This window comes from Pteropus medius, unplaced genomic scaffold (genome assembly GCF_902729225.1).
Source record: "Pteropus medius unplaced genomic scaffold, Ma_sr-lr_union100, whole genome shotgun sequence".
In the NCBI taxonomy this organism is placed as follows: Eukaryota; Metazoa; Chordata; class Mammalia; order Chiroptera; family Pteropodidae; genus Pteropus; species Pteropus medius.
In genome coordinates this window covers 14,513,532-14,532,859 of record NW_024352786.1, presented here as the reverse complement: position 1 = coordinate 14,532,859, position 19,328 = coordinate 14,513,532, and the positions used below count along the sequence as shown (strand labels likewise).

Genomic DNA, 19,328 nt, shown 5'->3' with positions numbered 1-19,328 from the left:
TATCATCTATCTCTTCATCTATATCTAAATTTATATGTCTGATTTACTATTAAAACTAAAGCTTAACTCTTGCAGATTTCGGGTTTTAGGATTCTGTACTAATTTGGTTCACATTGCCAACTTAAAAACTTTGCTTCAAGAATTTTCTTTATTAAAAATTATTAACTAGAGAAGTAATATAATGCTGCTATTGTACTGTAGACATTTAATGGCCTATTTTAAACTTCAGATAAAAATGAGAGATGGAGTATTTTATGATACACTGTGTGATACTCTTTATTTTAAATTTTTATTACAAATTATTTTTCCATTCATTAAGATATTATTTTGAATGAAAAACATACAAAAAGAAAACATTAATAAATCAAAGTATTTTTTAGTATACCTATTTATCACAGTATTTTAAAGTTAAAACATTTTTTCTTCCATCATTAAGTTTAATATGTAACCTAAAATAATTCATGGTGATTAAAATATTCAAAGTAGAGCAAAAAATTAAGAAAATAAAATGCACAGATATATTCACTGCAGTTATTATGTAATACATTATAAAAAATCATTATTTTTGACATTTTTTATTGCAGCCATGGCCTGTCACCAATCTGTTATCCTAGCATTACTTTTGGTAGAACCAACATTTAAACACAGATTCTAACATTACCACTTTCACCCAAACATAACCCTCTTTTCTATTTTTATATCAAAATATAACACCATTTGTCATAATTTCTTATTTATTTTCCCTTTGTCAATTTATAAGTATAAATTATATATTTCTTTATTTTGAACTTTTTACCTTAGTAAAGACTGATTCTTAAAGATTTGAAAGCCATTAATATAGATTTTGAACCGCCTTTCCCCCTCTCTCTCTGTATGTATAAAATTTATATAAATTCTTTTTATTTTGCTCCGTCTTGAAGTGATAATATACCTTCATGATCCTTGATGTTCTTTACTAAATTTAACATTGTCATTAAAATATTATTGTTTAGTAGTATTTGATGAGTATCTTCTGTGTGGTTTTAGAAGACTGTCAGTGGTCTCATTTCCAAGGTGAGACCAAAGACATAAAACAAATCACATTTTGTAGTAAACTGAGAGTGAAACATGGGAAAAAAAGAAAATATACATATAAGATAAAGCATGGTAAATACAAATTGATTTCTACATCTATTTAGATTAAGGTAAAATATTACAATCATACTACTGTAAAGAAATATGAGAATTATTAATGAAACAAGGATAATGCTTCAATGTAGTTTATTGTCAGTAAATTTTGGCCTATGCTGTTTATACTAGAAATATTTTGTAATTGTTTTAAAATACTGAAGCTCCAATTCAGCAAAATATTATAAAGAAGAGTATGTACTTTAAATATTTTCCCTTTAAAGTAATATTCAGCAGTTTTAAAAGTTTAGCATAAAAAAGGATTTTATGAAGACTGAATACTACAAATAACTACATGAAAGGCAAGGTACTCATTAGAAACACCAATAAGAGACAATATAAAGGGAAGCTTTGTAGAAGTGTGTGTGTCTTTAGTAAAGTCGATTTATAAATTTTGGGGAAATGTCACAATGCTCTCGCTTTCCCATTATTAACCTGCCATATGTGGATATTCCTTAACATTTTAAATAATTCTACTAGTCACAATTGTGATAAATGATTTGTACTGTTAGTATTCAAGTTATAAAATGGCAAAAAAGTTTCTTTCCCTTTCTCACTATATTCTAGTAACATTACTTTTATACTTTATATTAAAAAGAGCTAGTATGAGTTATAGGTTTAAAAATTCATACATTTATGCCAGTTTCAAATCATACAAGAGCTTAATGGATACAGCTATTGACAAGAATAACCTCAGACAAATATTACAGAAACTTTTTCGTATATTTTTTTCAAATATTGCATATGTAGCACTGTCCATGCATGGTTTTAGTTTGTTTCCCGGATGAACCTATTTTTTTGTTGTTGTTGTTTTATTTTGTAGTTACAATAATCTGTAAATTCCTTACATAAGAAATCTTCACTACAGCCAATTGTCAGTATTATATAAATTGTGAGGTCCAATTGGGTAAAGATTTGCAACAGTTTTTTAATACAGCCTAAAGACTGTTCATAATGTTACTTTTTTAGAACGAACTATAGTCATAGTAAGCATATACAATTAAACTTTTAAAATTTGTGTTTATGTCCTGGTTAAGGAAAATTTTATCTATTATTTCAATACTACCCTTAAAATTTCAAAGTCAATAGGCAATATTTTTAATATGAATAAACTAAGAAATATATTCTTATTTCTTAGCACTGCGCTTTAAATTTCTAGTTATCGGCTGTACCTTTAATAGTTTAAGTCAACTGCCAGAACACTCATTTTTAAACCATTATGTCATATGGAACAAGTGTTTAAAAATGAAGTCTTCTTACAATGGATTGGTTCAATATTTATTGCTTCCCAAATCGCTGACCCTTGTTTCTAAAGTCTATTTGTGAAAAAGCATATCTGAAGTGAAGACTACTGAATAAAAAAAGATTGAATATGTGGAACTAACAAAAATTTAGATGTGTTTTAGTCAAATTGCTGTTTTCTTATCTCTATTTAAGAAAGGGAATTTTCAGTTTTTTCATAATAGAATCTAAGTTCTGGGCATTGCCTTAGAGAATACAGAGTTAACCAAATAGATGTCAACATACCATATTAAGCATTTTGTATTGAATTAGTTGTCAATAGGCCTTAATGTATGTAATTTATGTATTTTTTTAATACGATCATTTACAATCTTATATTTTAGTGACATTCAGAATCTTTTCTTTTACAGCCATTTCGTAGAGTGACGTTTTCTGTTGTGAGTCAGCCTCAGGACCCACATCAGGGGTCACTGCAGAGTTGCTATGACAGCGGGCTGGAGGAGTCAGAAACACCAAGCAGTAAGAGTTCATCAGGGCCAAGACTGGGTGCCCTTCCACTCCCAGAGGACAACTATGAAAGGACCACGCCGGATGGCAGTGTTGGTGAGGCAGAGCATATGGAAAATGGTAGGGGCAAACACGACATCCACACACATAATCACGCTAGTGAGCCATAATAAGTAGACTTGCAAGGTCAGTCTAAAACCAAAATAAAGTAGCTGACACTAAAACTATTTTATTGGAAATAATAAATATTTGTTAAAGTGCAGAAATGCCAAATAAAGGAACATAACTATATAGATAAAATTTACTAAATTTGCACCATTATTTTAAAACAGCCTGTCAGAAATAAACACATTTACAAATAAGAGTAGTACCTGGTATGAAACAAACTAAATTAGTGCATAATACCTAAACAATAGCAACTTGAGAAAGGTCTTGCGTTATTGTTTTCTTCTATTCATTTTTGTCATGCAACTATTTCTTCAATTGCAACTGTCCAGTCTTAGTGAAAAGATATGTTGATAAACACACTTTATTTGACTCTCTCTTCTCCTGAAAAGCATTTTCAAACTCTTCCTTTCCAGTGATAGCTGAAATGGAGTCAGAGAAGGAGAACATTGCCTATCTTGTTCTTAAAAAGATATTATAAATGCTGTTAGAACTCCCCTCTCACTTAAGTATAAGTTTTTTTTTCTCTCACTTAAGTATAAGTTTTTTTGTGCAAGAGAACAGTAGGAAGGCAAATGATAGTATTTCATATTCTTACTCTGTTGTGAGATGATTTTCATAATTACTACAATTGACCTTCTATACATTTTTTTTAAGTTATAAAATTAGATTACAAATAGTACTTACAAAACATTACACATTGTTTATGTTCCCAAAGACCATTAGGTGATTTATTTTTTTGGATTTCAGGTTATAAATAAATGCCTGAGAAATAGATTTATGACTAATAATGGAATGGTGAAGTTCTTACTAAGTTTATTATTATTTCAAATATAAAAAGAGAGTATATATAGGGGAAGGAAGGAGAATTACATGCATTTTATCTTCAGTGAGAACTTGAAATGAATTTATGTCTTTCACCATCCCATCCCCCAAGTGAAGTAAGATATTCTAACTTTTTGTTATATACCAGTTTCTTAGAGATGGTATGCAAATAGAGCATATTAATGCAGGAGAAACTGATAATTTCTGGAAATTTACCTATGAATATTAAAATTCAATATTAGAGCATAATATGTCATAAGTGACCCCAAATGAAATTATCACTAAGCTAAACAATGTTAAATAATTATTTTTTTCCCACGTTGTTATCTGGATGAGACGATATGATACCAGGGTCTGATACTGATAATCTTTCTTGATTAATTACTCAGAGTTTAAATGGCATTTTGCCTTTATGGCTATAAAGGCATGCTTATCTGTGTGTATGGTGGTGTGTGTTTACGTGAATGGGAGTTTGATATGATTTTTAAGAATTAACTTTAGTATTTTTTAAATAAGTAAAAAGATTTTTGGCATGAATTGTGATGCTGATGAATATATATTTAAAGCGAATATGTTTGAAATGATTTACACAAAAGTAAATATTAAATTTAAAATACAGTAATAATATTTTATATACACACATGCATGTATACACACATACCTAGACAAGCAGGGTTAATTTAAGAGCATTACTATATCTATGATTACTTTTTGATATTATTATATAATTTTATTTGTTTTTAAAAGTACTTTTCTCACTATAAAAAATATAATGTATAAGTATTTCCTGGATATCAGCTATATTAATAGAAAAAACTTTGTATCATTGGCATTATAATCAAATTTTAATGTTATTTTTGTTTTTCTATTTTTGAGTTTAAGGAGGTTCAATGTCTTTAAAATAAGAAAGAAATGATAAATAATAAACATAATTATATATGGCAAACACTTATTGGTTACTTTTTAGAAAACATACATGTCATAAAAAACGTAACAGATGAGCTTGTTAAGAGACTAGCATGTTTACTGAGAAACAGTTCCCAAAGAAGGCTTTTAGTTATTTTTATAACTACATTTTTAGTTTGGCAACGGTAAGGGCCATTATAATATAACTGTTTTTTCCTGATTTTATATGTGACTGACACTCGAAATTCTAAGTTTATATAACCATTCATCACCTGCTAGCTGTGATTCACGTTACCCCTGATCTATAGGTAATGAAAAGAGATGTGATTTACTTATCCAAATGTAGGAGTTGACATTTGAATAAGAGTTTGATTGGGTCCAAGTTTTCAGACTAACGTCTAGCTGTAAAGTCCAATTGTATTGCTTGAATTCTGGTAATTTCATTTTCAATATTAATGGGTCATTCTGACATAAACAAAATTGGAATTGAAACCTGTCAAGTATTCATTTGTCACATTTAATTGGAATCCAGGTAATCGGCAGTGTTTTGCTTGGTTAGGTTTTAATCAGGATTTGTATTGGATTTTCCATGAAAATACCATTTTGGATGCTGTCCTAGTTCCTAAATATTATTAAATCAAATATTTTCCTTAAATTTTAACCTATGTGAAACAATATAGTCATAACTTATTTTTGGATTAACTTTTATTGTAAAACTTAAAAGATAATTTTCAATGCAATAATATATAACATTTTAATGTCAATGTAAACTGGGTGTAAGTTGGGACAGCTGATGATAAAAATAAGTTGTTACAGATGCTGTAGTAAGTACATAACTAAATACAGAAAAAATTAAGTCGATAGGCAGGGAAATGTGTTTATATTTTCCAAAAGCTTTTATCTGCCTTCTATACTTTAGCATAATAACCAAAATTTTATTGAGAGTCCGTGGGTTAATCCTTTTCATAACAAGCTTTACCTTATATATCAACCCACTTTAGTGACAGATGACAAATGAAATTTTATTCTCTTATTACCTAGGAAAAAGAATACACTGTAAAAATAAGAATAAACATAATTTCTTGAAACCTGAGCTAATAATTACAATAAGACTAACATTTTGATGAATCCAAATCTGGGATACTTATATGCCATGGGTTTCTGAAAAGAAGTAATGGAAATTATATCATTAAAAATATTTTATGAAAACTTCTATGAATTATACATTTATTCATGAAAAAGATCACTAATATATTTTTCCTCTTTAATCATTTTATCAATATTATGATATTTTACATTGATTCCTTGATAAAATTGGGGAAATTGGTTATTTATGATTTTATTAAAATACATTTAGTGGAATCAAATACTTTAAGATATGGAGTTCATGGTGGAAGTTTAGTAATGATAAAATATTTGATAATGAAAATGTTAAAATAATTGAAACCTACTGCAATGGATTGATAGTTCAAGTGAAAATCAAATATTAGGCTTAAAAACACAACCACATTAAGGGCAACCATTGACTATGCAAGAGCTTGCCCTTCTTTGAATTATGCAGGAGTCTTTACCCTTTTTCTTGGGGTGGCATTTAACAGTCTCTTCAGGTCTATTTAAATATTTATCTTGGCCCTTGCCTTCATGCCATGGTCTGTTTACTTTTTCCAGAGTCTTCCTGAATCATATTTGCAAGGCTAGCTTGTCTTTGCTATGTAGTTTTGATCAGATGTAGTATTTAATATCTCAAACATAAAAAAAAAAATGCCCCACTTGACCTCTAATCTCAATTTTGCCACTAGAATTGAGTAGATCACTTACTCCTCCGGGTCTGCTTCTGATCATCTCTAATTAACTAAATTAACTCTAAAATCTTACCCAGATTCACCAATCTATGATTCTCTCCTTCTATCCAATTTTTCTTATATCTTTTACTCTCTAGAAAAGAAAGATATCTTTGGGTCTCTTAGTGAGATGCTGAGTGAATTTGATAGTATGTCGTAATGTGGGCAGGGCAGAAGTATTTCTGGGCCTTACTCTCAATCCACATGTCATATGTGCATTCTAATAGTAGATAATGCATGTATTACATAAATCAAAGAACAGGACTGAGTCCGATGATGAGATTTCTATCCAAGTCAGTGGGAATGTTGGCACCACAGCAGGCCAATAGAATAAACACTTGTACTTTTTTGCTCGACAGTGTAAACTTTGGTCAGGATAAGAGTGAACAAAAGATAGAAAACAGTACATATTTTTTCTGTAGGTACATAGTACATTTACAAATAGTATAACATAGAAATAAATTAAAATAGGAAAATAGCAGTTAATCCATAATGCATATTTTAAAAAGTTAAATGAGGTCAGAAATTTGGCCATTCTAAATGCCTAAATCATTTTATGCCCCTTAATTCTCTCAGACACTTAAAGCATAATTTTGATTTGTATACATTAATGTTTTTGAATTCCCCACTTCCAAACTTTTTCAGACTTAATTGTTTTATTTATTCTCCTCACTCCACATGCTTTAAATAGTGTTTAAATTACATTGTCCTTGAAGGTTGAAACATGGTATGAACCACCAGAAACCCACTTTGCATCTGCCGTGGACTTTTTACATTCCTTGCAGAAATAGATAACGGTCCATTTGAAGTATTATTTGAGAATGAACCACCATTTTTATATGACTAAAGGAAATGAGAATGCAGACTAAACTCTTATCTTTGTGTGAGATAAAGGATCTTTTCACTACTTTTCTCCCACTGACCCAATTTTCAGCAGTCATCTGAAAGGTACTATCATTTAGTCAGTTGCTATTGACTTGCGCTGTTTTCATTTAGATTGAATTATGTAACAAGGCTGTCTCTTCCATCTTTCCAAAGATGCTTGTGCACTTTTTAATGTCAAGCCCAGGAAAATTTTTCTGTAGGAAGAGACTAACGTTCTTTGGAAAGGATTCATTTCCGTGGTTCTGCACTTAACCAGGCCACTATATGTACCAGTTTTTGACTGAGCCTGCATTTTCCGTTTTTTTTTTTTCCCCATGGCTCTGTACCTTCCAAGTATCCCTAAGAAGTCCACATACCCTCACTTCAAGAGATCCCTATTCACTCGTACATTTTCTTAATGATTATAGAGAAATGTGATTATAGAGACTGTCTCTAAGCGAGGTCTCAGCCAATCAAAATGTGTGCTATAGCTGCTCCAGTTTTCCAGTAAAATGAGCAGCACAATCTAAGAGAACCTAAAGAAGAGGCAACATTATGCATAGAATGTAGTGGCTTAAAGAAAAACAGGCTTTGAAATCTAATGACATCGGTTTGAATCCTGGTTTCTCCTTAGTAGGAACATAATTTTCTGACCTCTTTAGCCCCACTTTCTTCAATAATAAATCACAAAATTGTGGAAAAAATTAAATAAAATATTAGCACCTAATAATTTATAAATAAAAAATAATTGCAACAATAATTTCATTATGTTAATCAATGATAACATTATTTACTACTATTATTTAAATAGTGATAAATAATTGTGATTATTATTAACTAGGTAGATTTGACCTAACACAATGGCTTAATCATAAAAACATTATAAAATGTTTAGTCTCACAAGAATAGCATCCTAATTTTACCGGTAAGAGTGATATTCTGACCTTGTGATTTTCTCATTTCTGTGGGGTACCAAGGGCTGAAACCCAGCAGCAGTGACCTTTAAACATTACTAGGATCCACATTGACACTGAATCAATCCAACTCTTTGTGGGGTTTTTTTTTTTTTTCATTTATGGTTGGAGAAGCCATTATTTTCTTCTACATGTTCTCTCTCTTTCTCTCTCATTTTTAATATTTTTAGATTTTATACTCAATGTTCCAGCTGAATGAGTATTCTCCAGGTGTATATTTCCCTTTGAACTGCTGCAACATACTCACATTGACAGGGAAAACAAACTGAAAAAAGTGTCCAATTAGTATGCTTACTGAACTCTCAGCCTTTTCTTTTTAAATCTCAGTATTAATAATTAACACTAATAAAACATATGGCCATGTTGCCCTTTTTATTCTAATTTGGTCCTTTAAAACTAAATCACTCTGCTGAACCCTTATGACATTTAAGGACAGAATGAGCTCTCATCAAATCTTAAAGTGACTTTGGAGGTTAGTTAGTGGGTTTGTTGCCTCCAGACTCACAAAACATTTGCATATCTAAATTACAGCACACTTGTTAGATAATGCATTTCATTTACATTATTTGGTTAATAGATTATCATCATATTTCCTGTATTCTATTTTTGCTTACAGATTGTAGGTACTTCTTTCTTAGATTTTTTTCTAAAATTATGTGTAAAAAACTTGAAGTTGCTAAAATAGAACAATACTTGTAAGCATCTTTAAGATGATAAAGAAACTTTGGAACTTGGCTCTTAAAGTGTAGTTAACACTCAATCTCAGAGATTACTCCACTTGTGGAAAAACCATTTCATCTCAATATTCTTCTTTTAGAATAAAACATTATCTTTTGTTACCTTTTCTATTGCAGTATTTTTTTTTTGTAAGAAAAGCATTCTCTTCTTTATTAAAGCAAAGCAGAATAATATTCTTCTTGTCTCTTATTTAATGGAGTAATTATATGGTGACAAAGCTAGATTATTCATTTTGATTCAACAAATATGTATTGAAAATAAAATATGACCAAAGCTTTCTGAGGAGATTGAAGTAAATGAGAAAGAATTCCTGCTTCATGGTGGAATTCCTTATGTTGAGGAGATACAACCTTGATTTCAGTGAATTCACTATAACATGAAAAAGGCAAAGCTCATTAGAGTTCAGACTGTTTATGAAGTACAGAGAAGAGAAAGGAAAATTATGTAGATGAAACAGTTATATATGAACTTATTAAAATTTCACATTTTATATAAATAACATATTGGGCTGGAAGAAGGCCTTGACATATTATCTTTATACATCTTCTCTTTTTACCTACCCATCTTCTACAGTTTCAAAATAACTATTAAATTGACTTGAAAGCTTCATGTTGAGCTTAAGTCAAATTAATTTATTTTTTTAAAACTATTTTTTTTTTTGCTATAGCTTTCTTCTTTTTTTATGCTAAACAATCAGTTAAAAAACTCAAAAATTTATCATTGGTCAAATTGGCAACTAATAGTAAATCCAGCTCTAAACTACAGAACAGATTAATTTTATGTCTCTGTTCTCTCCTTATTTATAAATACTAGCAATTAATAAAACAGTTTGTGCTTTAAATAAGGCCTTCCAAACTTAATAAGAGCCTGTGAATAATCTCTTGAAGTTATTATTACTTTTCAGAAGACTAATTGTGTTACTCACACTAAATGATGACTAGATTAGAGTAGATCGGATTAGGTTAGATTTATTTTTTGGAAAAAAAAGTTTATTCCTTGTGTTTGCAAATCATTTTTGTAATTCTATCTCAAAATTAAAGTTAAGTTTATGCGTATTTGTCTTTATGTCATATCCCCTTTCTATTTGAAATATAGACTATAGGTTACCTTGTTTTTAAATCTTGTTTCTGATGTTTATTTAACTTATGTAGGTAGATCTTTTTGAGGAGACAATATTCATTTTGTATGCCTTCTGTTTACTATTTAGAAAGTATAACAATAAGCTTATTACAAAATGATAAAATACTTGAAACACATGGAAATTTAAGTGCTTTGTTAAACCCAGATTTTCTAAAATATGACACTTTCGAAAGAAATTGTTTTTTGATACTGCATGTTCATATGAAATCTGTGACAAATACTATAAAATGTTTGGTAATAAAAAAATAGTAGAACAGTGCCCTACTGTTTAAAAATCATCTACTCAGTCACTTCAATTGCAATACATATTTTCTATGACTTTATTTCTGCTCTGAAATGCTCAGCATATACATCGATGAGGTAATTAGGGGACCCACACATGTTTGAAAGCTGTATGTTTCTCAGGGGTTGCATTCCCATGAGCCATAGTGAGCTATACTGAATTATGCACATTGTTTCTATTCAGTGTGAGGCTGTATTTCACGAATCCAACATTTTTAGCAAAAGGTCATAGCAACCATAGATTAAATTTTGTACAATGAACAGAGAATTTAGACTATTATGAAAATTCATTAAATTCAATAATCATTTGTTGAGCATTTACTCTATGTAAATTCCAATGAGGGATCCAAAGGTGAATAGGACATGCTCTCTGCCTTTTAAGCATTTAAATACTGTGATGGAGAGTGAGATGTACAGAATTGCGTATTTAGAAGTAAAGGCAGGAGAAGCCCTATAGAGATAGAGGAGGATATGAGTTGGGAATATGAAAAAGTGTAGCCAACCCTTGAAAGATGAGTAAGTTGAGATTTGATAAGCAGAAATATGGAGAAGATTATAGAAAACAGTGACTGCTACCAAGAATATCAAGCAATGAGGGTGGGAAAACAGTGGTGCTATTTGCCAACCTAGGAAAAATGGAAGAGTAGCGTGTTTCCAGGAGAATGTATCTGATTAAGACAAATGGGATTTGAAATAGTCAGGTACTATCCAGCGGGTTATTGGAAATGTACATCTGAAACTTTAGAGTATAAATACGTAGCAGAAATACAGCTTCAGGAGTCATTAGCACCCTGGTGATTATGAAATCTTGGGAGATGAGACCATCACGTCAGCATATGATACCAGAGAAGAGATGATACCCAACACAGAATCTAAAAAACTACTGAAATATAACAGAATAATGGAGAAGTAAGTTTCAGTGCAGGTGACTGAGAAATATGTTATTTAAAAAATAAATAAATAAAAAGAAAAGGAAAACCCAACAAAATGTGGTAGGTGGAGGAGAAAGATATTTATTTATTTATTATTTATTCACTTATTATCTATTTTTGAAGAGGTCATGGGGAATTGTTTGTTGGATATAGTAGGCTGAAGAGAAATTTAGAATTGGAGAAGTAGTAGTGTCAAATGTCCAGTGATTCAGAGATAAAGATAAAGAAGTAGACACATGATCATACAGACTTGGATTAATGAAGAGAACTAAGATTCTCAGCTGACAGTTACATTATTTTTCACAGCCCCTCTTTCTCACTCTACTGTATGCTGTATGAGGACAGAACTTTTGACTTATTTGACATTTCATGACACATTGGAATAATTCCTACATGTAGATGTCCAAAAAATTTGCTAATTTAGTTACATGAACCAGGAGCCCAATGTTACTGATATTCAGTAGAAGTGAGGCAATTGAGAAAGCTGAAGATCAGGAAATGTGTAAGAACATACTTGAGAATTTCTTTCTCAGGTCAACAAGTCCATTATAATGTCATTACAAGAGGCAGGGGCATGGTTGCATCCCTTGACATCTCTCTTAATAAATTTCTAATCATCTTATGATCCCATTGTTCAGAGATTTTTTTGTTTATACAGAATTTTTTGAAGGTACTACAGAATCTAAAATTTCTGTAAAATAGCTATTGCTATCTTTCTTTGAGTTATATAATTACTCTTTTAAATGAGTTTTGGCCTTGCATATGACTTTTGTGTTTTATTTTATACTAGGCCAGCATTTATCCATCTCACTGCCTTGAAATTAAAATAGTATCTAATTGTAATTTTGGTGAGATCCAATAATTGATAATATCATCCTGGTCATCATCCAAAAAAATTTAATTTGTGATTAAATTGTTAATAATACTATGCAAATAGAAATGCCTCAAAACAGAAAATAATGAAAAAAGAATTTGCATGAAAAATAAATTCAAATAGTATAATAAAAAGACTGTTAAATTTCAGTCTATTTTACATGTAAATATCATGAAAATGCAATGTTAAAGATGCTTACCACAGCTAGTACACCATGCGAGGTAAGAAATGCCTCCAAAAATACTATGTGCAAAGACTTACTAATAATGATATGCCAGGCAGATGTCACTTTTGATTTTGTTTTTATCTAAGGAAGGACAACCCTCAATGTCACATAATTTTTTTCTTTCTCTGTGTCCATTGTTGCTTAGTAGGGACTATATTGATAAAACTTGTCTTCCAGCCCGAGATAATCTAATTGCTACATAACAATTTCCAAATAAAAATGTACCTCCTTTTTAATCATGCAGATATTTATTTGGTCCAACAAAAATCTCTAGAACTGTCTATTTTCTGGTCTGACATATTTATTCCCCATGTCTTGGAATATTGAACAGAATGTGTGGAAATATAGTACGAGCCAAGAGAACGCTACCTATCTATTATCAAGGGGCCTCTAGATCCCAAAATTACAATTTTTTTTAGTGCACAGAATTGTACAGAGCCAAGCCCAATTCTCAACAATATTATTAGATCCTGTGATGTCAAACTGGAATATTATTAGTATATTACATTTTAAACAAGAGAATATTCCTTCCATTCAAGAAATAGGAAAGTCCCTGCTTCCTTCCAAAGTCAATAACACTCTTTATCTCTAAGGGCACCCAAAGAAAATCAGGGTACCTCTTAAAAGACTGCCTGGAGAGCATGGAATCAGAAGAAGGACTTCTTTAGCCAGAGCCCGTGAGGCTGGATGAAGTCTGCCGAAACACATGCACCATTGATCGAGATCTTCTGAAAAAACAGATGATTTGGCTCCCCAGATTCAGGGCCTCTTTCAGTCCTGGGCACCAATTGCAATCCTATGTCTTTAACTTGTGGTTGTTGTGTGGTTGTTTTTCTTTAAGGTTATCCTGTAAGGATTTTGCATATACTTTTTTAAAATATGAGATGATTTTCTCAGTATCAGCTTTAGGTATGCTTATGTAGCTCAACTTGATTTCCCTCCCTGCTTCTCGTTCATTTTAAAAGTTGTCTTTGCATTATCTAAACATTCAACCAACTATCCATAATTTAACCAGGCAGAGTTACTCTTGAGTACCTGATACCTGACACTCAAAACTGTGTGTCAAAAACATCTCCCAGACTGATGGGTAATTTTAAAAATTATTATTGATATAATCCACATTTTGCCAATAATTCTCACCTAAAATAAACTTAGTATTCAATTACAGAAATACTTGAAGGAATTGAGTTTAGGGCCCAATTCTTATTTTTTCCCTTCACTTTGATGGAGGCTACATTAACCACACATCATCTTTGAAAAGGTGATTGGAAGCAACGGTGTTCACACAGAACCATATTTTATCAGAGTTTTCCCCCTTAAGCTTGCTGCCCTTTATTCAGTGTGATCAATTGTATTCAGCCTTCACCACTTTGAGAATTCAATTTTGAGAGGCACTTCTAGTTTCCTGGACAACATTGGTTCATCTCTTTCTCCCAGAATAATGAAGATCTAAAATCTAATTCTTGCTTATTTCAGCCCCAAACAGTTTTTATCCTCTTTTGTGAAATCCAACCCACATGCTTTTTCTTTTAAAGCCCATGTCTAAGTATTATCTCTGTCCCCAGGATCAAGTAGCTATTAAATTAGTTCTATCAATTGTCCATGGGTTTAGAGGTCTCCATGTGTGTTTTTCTTAAGTAACCACATTTTATTACATAGCACAAAGTACAAGACGTCTGACTTGATTACTTAGCCTTTGGCATTTTTTTTTTAAGTTTTTGAAAATAGTGGAGAAAATATATTACTCTTCTTTACTCTAATGAAAAGTTCCGAGTTACACTGAGAGTCATTTAATTTCTGAAGGAGGACTAGAGGACTGTCCCACAGATTACCTCTGAGGTTTCATATTTTTTCTTTATTTTATCCATTCTAATAAACTTACTCCTTTACCTCTCCCAACTTCATCCCATGCACATTTTCTCCCTTATAATACCTTATCTATGACATTTTGAAGATCAAACAATTCATTTTCTCCACCAAAAGTCATTATATTTGAATCATCTCAGACAATGAAGTTTCTGTATTTCTTTTGGGATACTTTTTAGGAGCACCTGTTCTATAAATTTTCAGTTTTAAAGTGTCCTTTCTAAATCTAACTTAATTCTGCAATGGTATAGTATATAATATAATATGCATATTTTTAAAGAATTAATGCCAGAAGTTTGAGTCCTAGGTCAAGCTACATCATATTTTCAGGAAGAGAACCTGGAACAATTCGTATAATATCTCACTCACTTATAAAATAATTATAGTAATTACAGCTCTATCTTCTTTTAAGGATTATTATGCAGTTATACATGAATATATGTTTTTAAATAGTTAGCATTTAATAAAATTATATCAAATTGCTATTATGTTATGTTAACTAATTTACAGAAACTAAAAATTCTCTGGTTTTACAGTTTTTTTAATCTTTTTTTAACATTAAATCAGACACAATGTTCATAATATTTATTAAATAAATTATTATTTTCTTGCCTATGAAAATGTTTACTGGCTTCATTTATTATTTGTTATAAAGGTAAATTGTTTTTGGCCCTTTTTAAATTTCCTATTGGTTTCTAAGGCTAAGAACACATGGTGCTCTATCTCCTGTAAACAAAGCCAATATTAATAACAAATATTGTTATGTGAAAACCATAGACAAAGAAAACATATTAATAGTTTCACATTTGTTGTCTGCAGCTAAATGGCTTCTGTCTTCAAGAGTCCTGTTTATATTTTTCTAAATTTGTTAAGGAATAGCAAATGACAGAAACCAGTAACTCACAGAGATATTCATCAAATAATTATTAAAGATCATTTGGTGCCCAGTGGCAGAGCAATTCGTAAAAGGCTAAGATTACAGACAACTCTCAAATATTCATGGCAGCAAGGAAGGCCTCATAAAGATGATCGCCAATCACAGAGTGTAGACAGAATCTGCCAGATCGGCAACAATTCATAGCACATTTCCTATTAAACTGCTCATTTAGCCAAATATATTCATTAATGTAGAAATTAACTTTATAAAAATTAGTTACAAGTATACAGTACATTAGTTAGACATTTATATAATTTATGAAATGATCCCCCTGATTACTCTGTCTTCCTTCTGGCTCTACACGCAGCCACTAATTACTGCTTACTGCATTCCCTGTGTCATGCTCCCCATTCCCATGACCACTTGTCAACTACTAATTTGTACTTCTTTAACCCTTCATTGCTTTCCCAGCCCCCCAACCCCCCTCCCATCTGGCCATCACCAGGTTGACATCTATATTTGTCAGTCTGTTTTCGATTAGTTTGTTCTTTTTGTTCCTTAGATATCACATACAAGTGAAATTATATGATATTTATCTTTCTCTGACTTATTTCGCTCAGCATAATAACCTCTAGGTCTAGCCATGTCATTGCAAATGGTAGAATTTCATCTTTTTAATGGTTGAGTAATATTCCATTGTATATATGAACTATAACTTCTTTAACCAATCATCTGTTGATGGGCATTTAGGTTGCTTCCATATCTTGGCTATTGTTAATAGTACTGCCATGAACATAGGGGTGCATAGATCTTTACGAATTATTGTTTTATGTTTTTTTGGATAAATACCCAGGAGTGCAATTGCTGGGTCAAAAGGTAGTTCTCTTTTTAATTTTTTGAGGAACCTCCAGACTGTTTTCCTTAATGGCTGTACCAATTTGCAATCCCATTAACAATGTATGACGGTTCCCTTTTCTCCACATCTTCTCCAACACTTCTTGTTCTTTCATTTATTGATAATAGTCATTCTGACAGGTATGAGGTGATATCTCATTGTGATTTTGCATTTCTCTCATGATTAGTGACCTTGAGCATCTTTTCATATATCCGTTGCCATCTGTATTTCCTCTTTGGAGAAATATCTATTCAGGTCTTCTGCCCGTACTTTAATTGGATTGTTTGTGTTTTTGTCATTGAATTGTATGAGTTCTTTTAGAAATCAACTTTTATGGGGTATTTGAGATAATTTTCAGAACACAGAGCAAAATATGCCAATTACAATGCAGTTTGAATTTAAGAGCTGATAGGATTTAAAAAGGACCAACTCATCATGAAATAAATGTCTCTAATGTCAGAGACGAATGAATTATAGACTCATCCCTCTTACACATAAACACACAGAGAGAAAGACCAAAAAAGAGCAACATAATGTAAAGAGGATAATCTTTCAGAAAGCTTACAAGAATGATGAAATAGTATCCACATTAAGTATCTAAAAATAAATGATATAAAGGTAAAGGAAAATTAAAATAATAAACATTCTTTTATGGTACATTAGTGCTAATCAGAGGATTCCACATATCAATTTGCTTTATAGGCAAACTCTGAGTAAGGTAATATTGTCTTTATGTAGATGATGTAACTGATAAGAAGATATGTAAAATTGTGCTCAATATCTGATAACACTAGGTGTTCAATACATAATAGCTCTTATTATTTGTTATTCTTGTTTTGTTATTAACTCTAAAGAGCTGTATTTGCATGACTGAATTCAAAGCTTATGAAAATCTATTGTAGTCATTATAATTATTTCTATTTTTAAAAAGTCTTTAAGTAGGAAGAAATTAGTTTTTATTATATATTTAATAAAAGCACTCATTTATTATGTGGTTTTGAGCAAATCACTGATCTTCTTGTTGTCTCATTGTCTAAGGCAAGCAATAATCCATTCTCTACCTACTTTCAAGGGAGATTACTCTTTATATTTGTTGTTATAAAACAATTTGTTTTTTCTTATTTTGTGTAAAGCCATATTTTATTTCATTATCAAGAACCACTCTAAATTGTGCTTTGACAAAAGGTTGCTACCTGGGATCACAGGGGAAATAGTCAAGTGTTTATATCACAAAAGTCTGGAAGAGGGTAATAGATGTTTTTCCCTTTAGGATAATGAATAATAGACTCAATATTAAGAGTTGGTTATCCATTATTTAGCTTAAAGTTGCACAATCTATCGACATCTTGTGAAGACTTACTGTACAGTATACCTATACGAAGGTAAGAATTAATACCAGATGTATTATTCACTGGTTAAACTTGATGATTATGTCCCTTATGTCTCTATATCATTGATTGTTTATTCTACATACACACACACACGCGCACACACACTCACACACATATTTTCATGACACTCTTCTGCCAAGGTGGAGAAAGTGCTTCACTTAATGGGATAACTCATATGTACAGAAAAATACAGCATTAGAAACCTGCTTCTGGAGTTGGTTCCATGACTTCCAAAGATTGTGGAAACAAAGCAATTAACTTTTTAATTGTGCAAACCATTCAGTAAAGCAAGCTCTAAAAAGATGTTTAAACAGTTTATTTAATACTTTTAATATTGTCTCAGTAATGTTGGAAATTTCAAAACAAGCAAAAAAATAAGCACAGTGTGCAAACTTAGTGACTCCCCCCCTCCCCCAATTTTCTTCTCCATAGGATAAATACAAGAAAAATACTTCCATTCTCTTATCACTACTTCGGAACTACTAGACTGTGTTAAATAACATGTTTTTTATAATATAAGATCAAATTAGCTATTTTGAGACTTGGGCACACATATTTTTAACTGCAGTGCAAACCCCCTGCCTCTCTAGAAAATAGTTATTTTAATTATGCCTCTCAGTTGATCTGAATTATTAAACTTGCTCAAACTTGCTTAAGAGTAAGGAGCTTCCTTACATACAATAACAAATTTAGATAATTGGAAAAGAATTTTGAAATTGCTGACATAAACAAGTTAAAGAGCATATAGATCATTTGCACAGAAGTATGTCCAACTCGTTTATTCTCAAATATTATATCTTATTAAATTTTTAGTAGCTGGGAGAAGACATGCCTTCCAAAGGTAGAGTGATGAATTAATTGGTACTAGCATTTAAAATATTATAATTTGTTTTGAATATGAAAATAATAATATTTCTTTTTATTGAATGTGGAATCACTTCATTTATTTAGAAACATACGTGCAGAAAAGGTGATGCATATTTCATTATGGGATTAAGTAAAAATATCTGTTTTCATGGAGAATCTGGCATAGTTAGTTTGCTAACAATTGGCCTCGTCGTTAAGCAACTTAAAATCCCTCTCTGCCCCTGCTGCTCATTTGTAGTTATCATATATATTTAAGCATCAGTGCTAAGACCTTCTTTTCCTTCCTTGAGAAGAAGGCATGGCTTTCTGAAGTGATTAAGGCAGTTCTCTTGCCACAATAGGGACGAAAAGAACAGAAGATATAATATAGCTACATGGAGAGATGCTTGCCTCTGAGCTCTTTTCATTTTAGCAGCTTGAGAAATATTGCTACATGTTATTGCTCAGACACACATCCTTTCTAAATGAAGGTTACTGCCATCGATTCCAAAGAGTAAAAGAATCCATTATAATTTTTTTTTGCACTTCATTTAGCTAGTCTCCTTATTGATTGGACTTCATCAACTAGCCACCTGTACCTGATGTGCCTTCCTAAACAACTTTGAGGACAAATGTTTTACCGGATGGCTCAACATGTGGAGAATTTGAATTTCCAGTAATTGTATATTTTGGGTACTCATTTGGAAATGTATGAGCAAACTGTAAGAAGATTCAGCATTTCTTACCTGGGAAATGCATTCACGAGCATA

The 19,328-nt window shown here is 31.2% G+C and overlaps 1 protein-coding gene across 4 annotated transcripts in view; it reads left to right on the top strand.

Moving 5' to 3' along the window:
• The window catches only part of PCDH7 (protocadherin 7), a 356,517-nt gene that overhangs the window by 176,690 nt on the left and 160,499 nt on the right, over nucleotides 1–19,328 (top strand). For 2 of the 4 annotated variants that reach the window (XM_039848695.1, XM_039848697.1), the window contains exon 2: nucleotides 2,820–3,036. The exons of 1 other annotated variant lie outside the window; for it this stretch is intronic. In XM_039848695.1, the coding sequence (XP_039704629.1) occupies nucleotides 2,820–3,036 (217 nt within the window). The remainder of the gene's footprint in view (nucleotides 1–2,819; nucleotides 3,037–19,328) is intronic. One more of the 4 variants, XM_039848696.1, reaches the window with a different exon arrangement.